Below are 16,086 nucleotides of genomic sequence, written 5' to 3'. Positions count from 1 at the left end.
TTTTTATAGTCCAACAGCTGGACAACATGTTGTCCAGAGTCCTCCCACCCAACAGCCACCACCCCAGCAGGTGTTCTGTGCCCTTTAGGACATCTATGTGGGCAAGAGGGATATGTTATAGTGATACCCCTAGTGCCATTTATCAAAGATCAACCAGAGTAGAGGGAATGGCCCTTGTCGTGTTCCAGATTGGCTTGCACTTTTAACATATCCATCCTAACTACAAAGAATAAGGGAACCAGGGAATAGTTGCTCTGTGTGGAACCTTCTCATAGCTGTTCATTTGTCTTTGCCGGCACTGTAAAAAAAGGCCAAATCATGGATCTCCTTAGCGTCCATTAAGGTAGATGTGTTTTAAGGATCGTTTAGGCATAACATCGACAAATATCTTTTGCAGTCCTTCTATTTAAGGTTTATTATATCCATTGGGATAGGGGAGCTTAGCTTTTATAGTACCTTTGTTATTTCTGTCTTCCCCTCTGGTATTAGATAGCATACACTAAACCAAATGTCTATCTCTGTATATGTGTGTCTGTACATGCATTGTCCACGAGCTTGAACATACACACTTCTATTTTCCTGGTATGAAAATGCAATAATGGCTAAACTCAGGTAAAACTTTCAGGAAATTACAAAAAAAGATTTACTGTGGTTTTTGTAGAGTTCTCTTATAAAACATCGACGGTTTATTTCTGAGTTGAGTGAGGACATTAAGAGGAACATTTATTTCTCAATGCAAGAAGTGCAAAGGAGAGTCAAAGTCATCCTTGTGGTGTAAAATCTAATGACAATCAATGGCAATATACACTGTATAGAACTGTCAATCTGGTTTCATGTTCCAGTTACTTAATTTAGTTCTGGGAGGAAGTAATTCCCAAGGAAGGGTTAGTCAGGTAACCAAAGCCTCAGAGAGACATGCAGCACTTCTCTGTTTGACTTGCAGATATATTAAGTGGTAGGCAGGGATTCAGAATGAGGGTTATTAACATTCACATCTTACAGCTGGGTTGATAGATGACCTCTCAAACAGCCGGAGAAGAAGTTGCTTGGTAATTAGTCTGCGAGAGGGAGAGGAGGGAGGTCAGTGGTTAGGGATTTTAGCAATTGCCAGTAATTCCCCTGGTTAAATGTGCTTCATGTATGTGTCTAGTTGAATCTCCACCTTTCCCACATCGGCTGATGTTAAACATTAAAACATGCATTTGAACTATTTAGTTGATTTGGGATTAACAACTGCAAAGTGTGGTATCGAGCAAACACAGAAGTTATCTTTATTTATGCAACATTTAATACAAATCTTAACAATAATGATTTGTCTGAACAGGCAGAGAAAAGGAGGAGAAGATATGGGCTAGAATGGAAGAAGAGTTTGGAATACAATACAGGTAGAGGAGTACTAAGAATTGTAAGAGAGCAGAGAGTGGTTAGTGAAAAAAGTCTTACGATGTCCAGACTATAGTTTCAGGGACTGTTGCCAAATAATGACCTGTTGTGCTTTCATAGCCTCTCTTGTGGCAGCACCCATTTGTGCCTTATTAATGCAATACCTTCTCACTCACCGGTAAGCAATAAATCCATGGTAGCCAATAAATCTGTTCCATTTCTTCTCTATCAATTTGTATGCGTCTATGTTTATATTTACCTTTTTGAGCTTCTCTCTGCTGTTTGTTCTGCCACCATGTCTTATTGATCTTAATGTCACTGGCCCAGTTTACATCTGCTACAGTCTTTATTTTTTCAGTCTTGAGCATCAGCTGACTGGCAGAAATCATTAGTTCCTTTTACACTGAGAGGTGTCCTTCATTTCCATTCTTCGTCTGATAATATTTCCATGTTCTCATGTGAATGCACAGATTAAGCCCCACTCAGCTCTGAACTCAGTCAGAAAGTCCTTTGGACACTTTTAGGAAATGAAGTGCTCACTATACGAGTGAATTATTCTGAGAAGTAATGCCTTATTGGAACAGGTGATGTAAGAATTTAATGTGATTCCCTCGGACAGTTCCAGCTCACTGGAAGAATGTAACTTGATGGATGGATCCTCTTCTCTCTCAACAGGCGGTTTGGCACAGAACTCCCTTTACTCCACAGTATCTTTCCGCCATCCAGTTATTTGTCCTTCTTTGTCCTGTTATGTGTTTGAAATAGCCTCTCACCATAGAAATAATATTGACATATTATAATGGCAAGTATGTAATCCCCCACTACTCCTTACCACAGTGCAAACTGTTTCATTTTGGAAAGATGGCAGACGAAAAGTTCCTCCAAACTAGACTGTCATTAAGAGAAATAATCATAGAGTGAAGTGCAGTTGAGGCTCCTGTGATGTAATGCTGGTGTTAGGTGAGTTGTAGTTGACACAGATGGATAGAGACAAAACTGTATTGGATATTCTTTTGGAAATATATATCCTCTAAAATGGCCTCTTACTCAAACACCCAATTGTCCCTGTAATTGAACCTAAAATGTTCAAGTAATTCTACTCAGTAGATTTACTGGGAGCCTATAAAACGTTTGGACAAACATTTGAGATTTCAAGGGTTTTTACCTCTTTTAATATCCTTCCTGTGCATGTTTTAAAATGAACATGGCTATGATGTTGAGACTTTACTGTAGTAAATCAAAATCCCATCATTTCACTGTAAATCCTTTCTCAGGAAGCTCTCTATATCGAGAGGAATTCTTTTTTATTTTTGTTTGACATTTTTTTTCCTGCTAAGACTGATATTTGAAACCTTAAGACACCATAGTTGTCCTGCCAGAGCAGATAAACACAACACACTTCATGTCATGTTGGTCATATCTGCTTTGAAGAGCACCTGGTTTTTCCACAACGTTGGGAGAGAAAGAAATGGAAAGAAAGGGGTCAAGAGTAATTAAAGGCCAATCAAGTGTTAGACTAAGCCACAAGCAGCAGTGTTTACACCTGCCGGACTGAACTTAATTCCCCCCCCCTCTTTTATTAGGTGTGAAATCTCTGGGCCCGTCACCGACTCTCGAGGGCTCGGTCCAAAACCTGGAGCTGAAGTTCTGCAGCCGTGCGACGGTGAAATGTGCCTCAGGAACCCTGGGAGCTGTAAAAGTCTGCGCCAGGACTCCAGGTGTGTGCAGCTGTGCCCTGTTAAAACTTTACCGCCTGTGTAGGAGGGATAGAGTGAGACCGGCTAGACTCTTCTTTTACTTTCTTTAACTTTTATGTTTACACATTCAGTCTCTATGCCTTTTTTTTCGTCTCCTCCATCTTAATATTAATTTCTGTCTGGCAGTGTGATTCAGTCGTTTGTTTTCTCCTAGGTTACTGTCACTGGCCAAGGATCTTCTTGGAGCTAGTGTCATCACAGAGTTTACTGGGTCAAACTTGACACATGATGTCAGGCAGATGATAAGATGTATTGCAGCTCTCAAAAAAGAAATACAAATACTCTTTTTAGCTGTTTTAGCATTTGGTTCCATAAAATGATTTACAAATAAGGAGTTTAATTTTTAAGTCAACTAAATCAATTCAATACAAGCTCTTGTTTTTGTATTTCTTTTTCAGGTTCAGGAGATGGGGTGAAGGACAAGCTGGTTCCTCTCTTTCAGGGGCCATCTGACACCAAAGAACTCCATATGAGTTGCTGGCTTAATGAGATCCGCAAACCTGAATCTTTGCTTGCTCCTGACCTGCTCGCCTTTTCTGTTCTGGTCCCTCAGCAAGGAGACAGTTGCAGGAACTCAGGTAGAAGCCATTTAAATCTCCTGTCCTGACCTGTCCTGTCCTCACCTCTCCTGTCCTATCCTCTACTTTTTTAAGCTAATTTTTGCATTGTGGTTTTGTTGTTTGAATTTATGATAGTGCTCCATATTCCAGCTTAGTTGTTGGTGATCTAATGCCGAAGTCTTGGTTTGTTTAGATCATCACATTTTCATATAATATCACACACTCCATACTTTCAGTTATCAGTTTAGTAAAGCCAATGATTGTGTTTCCTGTCGAGTTTCCTTGAAGCTAGGTTAGCAACTCAGTGTCTTTTCACAAGCACAAGCACTGGGCTGAGCTGGCTGACAACAGCTAACCACTCAAGCATACCTGTTGAAGGGTGCAGCATGTAATTGTGTCTCTAGACCAGTGGTTCCCAAATGGTGTGCCATGGGATTTTGAGAGATGTGTTGAAATTATTATTGCAATAATATCATGCTACTACAGGGCTTCAGAATGTGAATATTTAAATCTGTGAAGTGCTACTAAAATGTGTCCTTGGTCACACTCGTACAGCGAATCATTTAGCTGGAGTTCCTCTGTATTTGATCAGAGTCATGTCGCTTTGTCATCCCATCTTCTCTTCCGTCTTTACACACACACACACACACACACGCACACACACACACACACACACACACACACAACATTGATTATTTAGAAGGGCCTACCTTAATATTTTAAAGAATGCACCAAGTTAAAGGCTTCCTTGTTCAGTTTACAGCCTTCCTTCTTTGAGATATCTTTCAAATCCAGGCAAATATTTGTACAGTGAAACTTACTTGACAGGGCAGAAAAAGTTAAAAACCACTGCTCTCGACCACAAATTATTATTCTGGTGTCGTAGTGTAGTGGTGTCAGTAGCACTTCTAAAAGACAAAAAATACTATTCAGATTTCGAAGCTCAAAGTTTTAATGTACTATGTAGTAAGTTTTAATTGAATGATGGCAAATCAGTGCACATCTGTACCTACAGCAATCGCCTAGTTTGTCCTCACCTATTCAGGACAGTGTCCAACATTTTTAGGCTAACATTGCTCCAGATGTTTTCTCTTCTGTGAATTAGGCCATGCATATCATAAGGTCATCACCAATTCTCCTCCCCAACTGCAAATAGTTCTTTGATAGCTTTGGATTTAGTAATGGACTCTCTCCTACTGTCAAAACATAGATGGTCAAAATGGTCCCAAATGTATTGTAGTATCTAAACAATGAAGAAGAAAAAAAAAAAAAAGATTTGCAAATGTGTATTACTATTTGTGTGTAATTTTAGGTTCAAATACCAAGCTTGAATGCATGTAAAACAGTTTCACAAATGCACACATCACAAGCTGAATAACCAATATTTACTTACTTATTTCCAACTTCAACGGAACAGGTCTGATCATTTTTGCTTTTGAAACACAAAGTGTGCACGGATCACCTGACATGCGCAGATCAGATTTCATTTGTTTAATGAGTCTCCAGCTCCACTCAGATGAAGTGTGCATGCTGTGTTCACTTGCTAATGAAAAACCGCGAAATCTTTGCTTTTGCCTAATTTACTTGTTCTGTAAAAGTGGGAAATTAGTTTTTCTAAATACAACTAGTTGCTTGTCACCCCACTACAGACTCTATAACTATGCAGCTGTCTTTACATTTATTTATGTATATGGTTTATATAAGCCACTGCTAGGTGGGGGATAATAACATACAAATAATGCACAAATCATATTACACAATTGTATATCTTTTTTCTTTAATTTGTAAACACATAAGTCTAATGTCTCTGTACTAAAGTCAATAAAGGGCGAGTGTCTCTAAGTTTGCTCCCGCTCCACAACCCCTTCCTGCCCAAAAGCAGATACAGAAGAAGCTTGGGATGAGTGTAAAACAAAACACCTCCAGTACATCCACCACTTGTTTTTAAAGTTGTCTTCAGAGTCACAACTGTAGATCACTTTTAATACAGGGATGGGGAGATTCATTGTATGGCCTTGACTCACGTAACCCCCCGAACTGGGTACTGAATCATATCAGGCCCCTGCACTTTAAACATGTCAGTGCTGAGATGGTGATAAGGCTAGCCTCAGCTGGTTTCAGACTGTGAGGAGAATACACAGCTGTAGTTCAGGGTGCTGTGAAGTAAAAAGATAAGTACAGTTTAGAGACAGTAGATCTGGGAGGTCATCCCTAACCAGGAATTCCATTGCTGTTTGAATATCACCCAGTCAATCATTGTCCAATTGCTGTGGAAACGAGCACCAAGACGGTGCTATAAATTGAAAATGTAAGGCAGGGAAAAGCTTACAATTCATAGGCAACTCATACTTTGACGAATGTGAGCACTCACAGAATGTACTTTTCAGGAAGTTACAATGACATGGGAGAAGATTTTCGAAAGTAAAGCTGTATGTCTGATGAGGGTAGTTCCACCCTACACAGCCTCCCAAACAGATATTTTTAGGAATAACGCACAGCCTCTTACATTGATTTAGAGAGCATATTATTTCTGTTAAACAATGGCTCATAAAGACAGTACATACAGTACATTTTAAACCTGATATGAACACAAACCAGAAGACCAATGAGAAGCCATAGAAGGGTGAGAGCAAATTAAGGTGGGGGCTGAGTCCCAGAAGCACTGCGTATATCTCCAGCAGATGTGGAGCAGTGGAGGCCTGTACTCACTGCCTCAGTACTCCCTTTATTTCAATTCTCAGCATTTAGCGTCCTACTTTTCTTGCTGGTTTTAGTTTTTATTTAATTTGATTTAATCACAAATCAATAATATTCTCACATTATCTGTCTATATGTCTCTGTTCATTTGTATTTAGTAGTTTGATGAGAGATAGATTCATCATTTGGTGGCTTAATCATTGCATTTATACATAGAAAAGAGACTAAATGAGTGCAAGCATTAACATTTTATTGTATAGCTGTTATATTTTTAACAAAAAGCACTTCAGTATAGCTGACACAGACACATACCCTCTGCCAGAAATCTTTCTTTTATCTACAACATACCTGTCAATGCAGTCAAAGCTGGGAACAGCAGTGTGGCTTGACAATAACAGTTTCACCAGACTCGCTCTCTCTGTGTGTGTGTGTGTGTGTGTGTGTGTGTGTGTGTGTGTGTGTGTGTGTGTGTGTGTGTGTGTGTGTGTGTGTGTGTGTGTGTGTGTGTGTGTGTGTGTGTGTGTGTGTGTGTGTGTGTGTGTGTGTGTGTGTGTGTGTGTGTGTGTGTGTGTGTGTGTGTGTGTGTGTGTGTGTGTGTGTGTGTGAGCCTGCGTCATGTGTGCTGCTGATGGAAAGCCTTGGTGTGTCTGCACACAGGCATTGTTGGTGTCTACTTCTTGGTCTGTGTTTTTTATGGTGGTGAGACTTACATCAAAGCCTTTGGTAAGTCCACATGTCCCATGTCCCTGCTGTCAAGCAGTGGGTGAGTGGGAGCCTGTTAGAGCAGTGTTAATGGAATGATGGATGCACCGCCTCATTTAGCCAGAGATGAAAAGTGGAAATGCACCATTCTAAATGGGCTGAACCCTTTTTTCCCATAGGACTGACTCAGAGGTTCAGCATTTTGTGCTCATGACATTTCTGAATTGTTAGGGCTTTTTGCCTTGACATAAAGCACATTTTGTTCGTCCCATGTGGCTCTATGGATTCCATTGAGCAACATCGTAATCATTGATTTAATCCTTATACAACTTTTATTTTCTATTTTACATTTGATTAGTCGCTTCTGGAGATCAACATAAAGTGCAGTGCGGTGGGATCTGTCAACCCAATTCTCAAAGTAAAATGTTTACTGAAAGAATGGCAGTTGACATCAAGCAAGCTACCAGTCAGTGAATTGAGAGTTGTGTTTGAATATTTATGTGTATATATATTATATATGATATAATGACTTGGGGCTTTCACACGTGTCATTTTTTCCCCATTTTTTAGTATGGGATTAATCCTGCCCTTTCTTATTTTCCCCACTGGTTATATATTTTCTGTATCGTCTCATGTCTTAGGATGTGACAGGTCCTTGAATCACCAGGACCTCCCTTGTGGATCTTCTAAGCCAACACAGAAGATGTTCTCCATGGCTTATTTTTTCAGTTTTTATAGATCAGAAGTCACTATCTCTGAGGTCCTTTTTAGTACAATATGTTTGGTGAAATAGCCTTTTATAAGAACAGCCAATCCCCATTTAGGTCTTGAGCACTTAGCCTGGGCCGCTTTCTATGACGCAGTTGCCTGTCTGAAATATTTATAGAACAAACTTAAAGCAAATTGAGGAATGTTATTTTGCTCTGTGCTGAAACAGTTGTATTTTAAATCATTTAATGCATAGTCCAGCATTTTAATGCACCATTGAAACATTCAAATTTTCTCTCTCTTTTACTCTCCTTCTGTCTTTCACTCTTTCTAACTCTCACATGCAAAGTTCATTCACTAACGTGATGACCTGCTTTAAAATATGGCCAGTGCCATCTGTTTTCTGTCTAATTGTTTACCAGTGAATTAAAGCGAAATTCCAATTTACTTAGAAAATTAAGAGAGTGCCTAGGGGAGGAGGTTGTATGTTGGAGTCCATACACACTTCTAGAGCTCCTGCAGATCCAGACTCATGTGTTTTCATTTAACAGAGTTGAGGTTGTAACATTCTAATAAATTAAACACTATTAAAGGCGTGGGTTTAACGCAGAAGAACTCAGCAGCCCTGCTTTGAAATAAACTCTTTTATAGATTCAAAGGCCTAAAGTAATTTCAGATCTTGCTGTGAGTCCCTCATGATTTCTCCTAATTTAGCAGTTATTGCAGATTGTCCCAACAATGATTACATGTTTTGGCAGTTGTGGATTCCCACCATAGTCAAATATTCACCCCATTTTCATTCCCATATTCTCCCCTTTTAAATGATGAAACATACTTCATGTCTTTGCTTTGTTATGACACATTAAATAATGAGAAATCTGTGCCATTATTAAATTTAGATGATAAACAGGATGGAGCAAAACATAGAGGAAAGCGAGCCAGCTGTAGGAGGAGTCAGACTTTTGGTGCTCAGGAGGTGAAGCAGTTGCTTCAATATGACTGGTAAGCTTGATCAGAAGGGCACGGGTTATTCATCCACATGGACTATGTTATACTCTGACTGGTATTAGGTCTATAAATTATTAGTGAATTTAATCATAGTAGAGCTGTGCCTTAAGGATCAGTATGGCTTGAAATCCTTGGCCGTATCACTCATGCTCCATTGCATGTAAATTATCAGTGTTACTCAAGAGACAGCTTGATCATTTTGATCCCTGGACAGTGGCTGGCTGGCTGGCTGACGATCCTCCTTGGCTTTGTCTTGGGCCTGTCACTGCTGATGGATGGGAAAGACTAAGGGGGCCTTGGACGGGGCCACTCTGAGGGCTAGAGGGTGTGTGAGGAGCTGGGGTGTACGCTGAACTTCAGTGCAAGCGGCAGGCTGCAGGTGTTCCACTCACCCTCCACCACCATGACTTGCACTAAAAAAGGGGGGACCAATGGGTTGGGTGGGCTTTATGATCATAGAGAAGACGAAAAGAGAGGGAGAATAAGGGATAGCATGTGTTTTCCCCAGGCACGGCAGCAGCTGTGAGACAATGATTTATGCTTTTCTCAGAGCTCTGGGATCTAAAAATGTTACATTTAATCAAGCACACTGAGAGCAGAGCAAATGTTAAAGATGTTCCCTATAAAACCCTCCAGTTTTGATCTCTTTACCATACCATGGGAGCTGTGGGAATAGGGAAACAAAGTGATCTTTAATCGTAATTTAAACATATTGGAGGGAATTATGAAAGCTACATGAAATTAATCCTCTGAGAATTTCCCGGGCATTGTAACACTGAACATATTTAGTTATCTAATGCATATTAAAGCTGTTTTTGAAGTAGACAGATGGATGGAAGAAAATATGTTCTAAGTGTGCAGAATTAACTCCAACCTTCAACAGGTCGGTCTTCAACACTGACGTGAACATAATTTCCAGTATTTATCTATCCGAATTTAAAATTCCATATAGGTGTTTATAATTTTCAATCCAGTTTAAGTTTTAAATCAAGGTTGTTTGGTTAAATTTTGCCATCAACAATGAAATACAAAAAACAACAGAAAATGCCTCTTGTTTAAGCGCAGCATTGCAGCACAGATCTTTTAAACTTATCTTTCCTTTGGTTCAGTTTTATAACCCTTTAAGTAATCGTCTTTCACGGGTGTAAAAGGCTCGCAACATTCTTTTGCAATAGAATGCCATCACTTTGATGTTTCACAGTAGAAAAGTACAGTAGCATCTTATTTAATGTTGACTTTAATGTAACCTTTGAATGAGATGCACTGACACTGTAGATGGGTGTGAATTTTGGAATCTCCCTTGGTAGACGCCTCCATTACAATCTTTCAAAGGCCTGCCGTACTTTCATACATCCATCTATCATGCTCTTTTTTCCCTCCTTTGCATGTGTTCACTCACTCCATTAAGTGTTAAATCAACAGTCTGGCTTTGTCACAGGCAGCAGCTTGATGTCTTTAAGCTGCTGGCCTGAACTTTTTTGGCTGTTAGATCCACAGTAGACAAAAAGGTACTAAAAATACATTTATTGTACATGCTTGTGAGAAAGTTTAAGTATGTCATGCAAATGTGCTGCTGTTTAAAACTCCATACATATTGAAATGGTTCCACACAATTTAGATACATTAAACTCTACCAATTCGACTTTGTTTATTTATCTTTGTGCACTGTATCTTCCTCAATAATCAGTTAAATCTCAACAGCAGCCACTCTCACCATGCCCCTTCTGTCAGTGTGTGTGAAGCAGAGCAAGTAATGTGGAGATTAGACCCGAGGGAACCCACTCAGGATTGGCTATTGGGGTCAATCATGGCCCATTACTGGAGCTGTTCATCTGGGAAGTATTGAGCTACTTAGGCCACTCTCACAGTGCTTAAAGCCTGACCGGAGTGTGAGGCTGAGGGGCAGGGGCAGATATTCGGTACAAGGGGATGAGAGCTAAGGCTAGAGATGGGGTCGGGGTGGAGTGTGACTGGGGCTAAAGCTGCTGCTCAAGCTAGCCTCCAATCTAACATGATATCACAGCTTCCATGTGGCCATTTGGCACTTTCAATTATAAATCCTTCCTGAGAATCATTCAGTTTATTGCAGTTAGAGATTCAAATTGGACAGAGTTCCTGGATAGGAAAAGAGATGAAAGCGAATGCCACTTAAACTGTGTCTGTGAGGAAGTTGGTCATGGCAACAGTAAAGCAATAGAATACACCGGTAATGAATGGATAATGAAACTGAGATAATGGACAAAAAACTGCCAACTGAGGAACTTTCCATGCCAATATTGAACAAACACCAGAAGAAATAATGTTTCCCATCACACAACTGAAGCTGCAAAGACACATGCCCCAGGTGGGGAGCGTGGCCTAGGGGATAGAGCGGGTGCTCTGCAACAAGAAGGTTGCCGGTTCGAATCCCACTCTGTCCCATCTGCATGCCTAAGTGTCCTTGGCAAGATACTGAACCCCTAAATGGCCCCTCAAAAATGTTGAGTGTTCTAAAAATGTAAGTCGCTTTGGATAAAAGCGTCCGCTAAATGACATGTAATGTAATGTAATGCATTTAAATAGAACACATTGGTCAAAGCCTGAGAAGCCTGATGTTCTCTTGAGTTAGCTGTCAATGGCCAGTCTAAGATAGCATGACGTTGTCATACTCACAATTCTAGTCAGAATATGAGTCTGATACCGCTCCATTGGGCTGTGATTATGGGGCGTGTTTCAACCGAACCAGGGGAAAAAATGCCTCCTCGCTCAATTGGATAGACCTACAACCAATCAGAGCAATGTAGTATCTGACGCATGTTAAGCGACGCACAGTTGTTGTCAACAGAACTCAACTGCACGCACGCTGGAAGAAGTAGAAGATGAAGATCAGTGAAACGATTTTTATTGGTGTTGTTAAAAGAATTTAAGGATACACGGAGAACTTACTAGCACGATCAGCATTTTTGAGAGAAACATTAACGCTGGGTTCACACCAGACACTGAGACGATGCCAAAGCGTCGAGCTAATCCCTAGCTCGCCGGCGCTTGGCTGTTCACACCGGACGCTGAAGCTCCGGGCAGCGCCAATAATATCACCCGTTGATCCAGTGGAATAAAAGCATATACTTACTTGTTTCTCCAACATTAAGCAACAGCATCCCAACATTTGTCGTTTTTGGTGTTGTCTTTATACAACATGTTCCGAGAATCATACAACTCACTGTACTTCTCCACTTCAATTATTAATTTGAAGTTTTATCTTTATGACTGCTTGTGTGGCTGTAGTGGATGGGCAGAGGGGGACATTTAATAATGTCATTGGTAAGATTTGTAAAATTAAAACTCCAGGACATCAGAAGGAGAATTCAAAGTATGGGATGCATATTTGATAATTTATATCATGAAATATGTCATCAATATCTTTTAAAATAATTTTTCAGTTTGTTTCCTGAAGCGATACACTCTTGTCAAGCGCAAAAAAATAGACTCGACGCCGAAGCGATTGCTGCACGGTGCTAGGCAGCCTTGGCCCTTCAGCCTCCGGTGTGACCCACACACAGGTTTAACATGGGAGTGGAGGGGAGCCAACTGTTATTTAAGGCTTGGCGCTGCGCTTACGCGTCGCTTTGGTGTCGCTTAGGCATCCGGTGTGAACCCGGCGTAAAGGTGAATGCACGCATGAACAAGTTCTCCGTTTAGGACTCCACAACACATCAAACAAATCGTATAACATTTGTCGGTCCTGTAAGAACTTAATAACACGGTTGGAAGGCAATATTCCCGTGTTTAAAAAATGGACAGACGATAAAGGAGACCAGGCCGAAGAAGCGTGTTCATCTGAGGCATCAGAGAAAAGAGACAGGGGGCCCAAGCGCTCTTTGGTGACGTGGTTGATTAAGTTACTGTTGATCATTTGTCCATCATCGTATAAAGCCCGCCCTGACAATTTGATTGGTCCGAACAGCTTCTGTTAGGGCATAGTTTCTCCCTAACGGAGCAATGCCACACCGAACTTCCCACCTCAAATGTTGTGGGCGGGGCTAAGTTCGTCTGGCATCAAGGCTAGGTCTAAGACATAATCTCCAGAGAATGTGCACACAATCGAGTATAGACTCTCTTCAGAATAAGCCTTGACATATGAATAATGCAGCAGAAGATTCTCCATTCAGACGCGTTTACAACAACACAAATCTCCTGAATGTTCAGGCCAGGTGTGGTGCAGCATGCAGAGGTAGGATATAATGTATTCATTCTGCTGTGGAAATCACAAACAGCACATCAACACTGGAATCGATATAACCAAAAGCTCTTGATTCTCGCTAATCGGACATCGTTGTCTGTTTCTTCTTCATGTATGGCACCTCCTTTTCATCCTGACATAATTTTTTTCAGTTTTGCATCCGCTGCGAGTTTGTACACATCAGAGTTTTTACCAGGGGGTTGGCAGTATTGTTACTCATGTGAATGTCTTGAGCCTCTCACTCTAACATATTTGTGTTATGTCACATACAGCTCCTCTGGATAGTATCAAGCGAGTAAAAATAAGGAGAAAGTAGTGTAGTATTTTATAACCATATAGTCTATGTTGTGTATGTGCCTTCAATGAAAGGTGGCTTTCTGACTGTTTGCTAAAGCGGGCACTAGTAATCCCTCGTTCATGAGCTGTTTATACTTTATCCAGTTCTGAGCTTAGTAGCATGGGTGGACAAGGTCATTTTAGTTAACCTTATCTAATTGAATGTTGTCACTGGATCAGAGGTCGCCACATTCCACACACTCAGATCAAACATCACACAGCACAATCAAAACAATTGGCTTCCCTGGATCACCTTATCAGAGGCTTGGGGTTTTATTCTCACAAATTAGAGGGGATAATGTCCACAATATCTTAAAGGCCGGAACATTGCCTTTGTTATCTACATTTCTATTAGTTTATTAGATTTAGTTGGACATACAAAAGTTTCAAAATTACTTGATAGATTTTTTCCACTTATATGTATTCTTTTCTACAAGGTACTTGTGCAAGGTAATTGCCTATTTTTTCTTTAGTTTGAGATAACATAATTTATATCACTGATTAATAAGTTCTCCTTTGATGCTTCATGATAAACTGTAAAGATTACTGTACAGGTTGATATGATGAGCTGTGGTTTAGCTGTTGCCCTGTGATGAATATCCCTTTCTCATGCTGTCCCATCTTTCCAGAGATAAACACTGATTTGTGGTGGCTCCCTGTGCATTTGACCACCGTTTATCTGTGTAACTGTGTGTCTGCAAGCCATGCCTATTCCTTTCATCTCTCATTATTGCTGTTTACACTGTGAGTGAGAGCAGCCAACAGCTCCTTGAGATATAAGAGGTTGGTTACTGATTCATACTCTGCCAGGTCTAAAGTCAGATGTAGGCTAACTAGTGTTCAGGCAGATGCAGAATTGACCTAGCAAAGCAGTATTTAAGCAAGGTGGCTGGAATTCTCTGCCGGTAGCCAAACCAGTATGAGTCTCACCGCTTGAGTGCCCATCAGAAAACACACTGTGGGCGTGGGAAGGGGATGAGAGCCCATTAGCTTCTTCACAGCTCAGCTGCCACGCATCATCTCCTCCCTCCAGCCCTCCCATCGTTGTTTCTCCTGTTCCCCTTACAGTATACTATCTACCACCTCTCCCCTCCTCTTTCTCACTCCACACACACTTCCCATGCTGCACTGTTGCCCAAATCAGTGCACACAATGTCTAAAGCTTCACTGAACTGCAGCAGCACTAGCTTCTCCAAACAAAAAAGGGGAAAACTGAAAGTCAGTGGACAGAGTACAGTCACATATAAAACCGTAGTGTGGAGAGTGACAAGATGATAACAGGTTTGAGGGGAAAGGGGAGTTGAAATGTGCGGGGTAGGGGTGATAAGTGTAAGAGCTCATATTCTTGGAAATTTCTTTTGATGCTGATGTGGGGATTATGACTGGATTACTGTGTTAATATGCATTCAATTAAGATAATTAAGCCTATGGTAGTTGTGGGGGTTGTGATGTATGCTTGGTAGGACGGTGGTGGTGAGAACGATTTCTCACAACTCTCATAGAATGAAAAAGGCTAAGTAATTAACACAATCAGCCGGTAGGAACCAGACCGAGGGTGGGGTGGGCGGTGGGGTGTTCAGTGAGGCTCAGTAAAGAATGGAATGTGACACAACCCACACTAATGTTGAATTCTCCCATATTACCGGCGTATACTTTCATACTCTCATTCACACACTAAGGAGGTTCTCAATAGTACCAATTACAAGGTCTTTGACCTTTTTTCAGGGTTGGCTTGTGTTCAGAAAAACTGTTGGAGTCAGAAAAAAGCACACTTAAGCATCATCTCTTTCTTAGTGAGAAGAAGAAAAGAAAAACATAAAGTTAATTCTGCACGTTTATGTCTGCCATATATGTCCTTGTTCTCTGTTGTTCATCGTGTATTTCTTTTAAAACTGCCCAAAACCATTGTTTTTTGTGTCAATGTCAGACAGACTGAAGAACGGCCTCTCAGAGTCCACACTCTATCATCATGTTTTTACTCCCCTAAATATGGAAGCAGTTCCCCTCCATAGAGTTCTGTTACTCTTCTTGTTTTGTATTCAACATTCTCATTTCTCTTCAGAACCCGTCTCAGACCACACAAGAACATCTATTGCCAACCAAGTGCCATGGACTAAGTATATGCAGGTTTAACCAGCTGAATAATTGAGAAAAGCTCTAGCTCTAATTTTATAAAAACTCCAGCAAAGATGAAATGTGCCTGTGTTAGTTGTTATGTTACAGGTTGTGATAGTTAAAATATCATTAACTGACCAGCTGATATGTCATGAATAATTGACTATCTTTACAAATCCCAATGCGGAGATAATCTTCAGTTGCACATTACTTTGTAAATAATTATGCACATGTGTAAAATGTGGTTTAAAAGTTAAAATCACAACACAAGGCTTTTATAGTCAGTTTTTGAGCTACACATCTCTTTTTAAAGATTAAACTCAGGCTCATGTCACTTGTCCTATGTCATCAACCTCAGCAGTTCAACTGAACAAGCTTTGATCTAACAGTGTTCATGCCTTGCAGCCTGTAAAATCAGGTATATGTAAGTTTAGACGTAGCTGAGTTTAATCCTAGTGTTGTAGTTACACCATAACTAAAGCTATATTCCACCGTACAGCTTAGTTACAGTGTTGTGCTATAGCTATAATTCAAAATGTCCACCTCCCTAAGCAGATGTAGCAAATTCTTTATAAACCATTCCCAAGCTAGATTCATTGGA

The 16,086-nt window shown here is 40.5% G+C and overlaps 1 protein-coding gene across 1 annotated transcript in view; it reads left to right on the top strand.

Moving 5' to 3' along the window:
* Window positions 1–16,086, top strand: part of LOC133965264 (intermembrane lipid transfer protein VPS13B-like) — a 304,206-nt gene that overhangs the window by 76,243 nt on the left and 211,877 nt on the right. The window contains 2 exon segments of the mRNA XM_062399726.1: window positions 2,967–3,101; window positions 3,539–3,718. Of these exon segments, the coding sequence (XP_062255710.1) occupies window positions 2,967–3,101; window positions 3,539–3,718 (315 nt within the window).

This window comes from Platichthys flesus, chromosome 11 (genome assembly GCF_949316205.1).
Source record: "Platichthys flesus chromosome 11, fPlaFle2.1, whole genome shotgun sequence".
Taxonomy (NCBI): domain Eukaryota; kingdom Metazoa; phylum Chordata; class Actinopteri; order Pleuronectiformes; family Pleuronectidae; genus Platichthys; species Platichthys flesus.
Note: the sequence above shows the minus strand (reverse complement) of the source record. Positions and strands in the feature narration are given on the sequence as shown.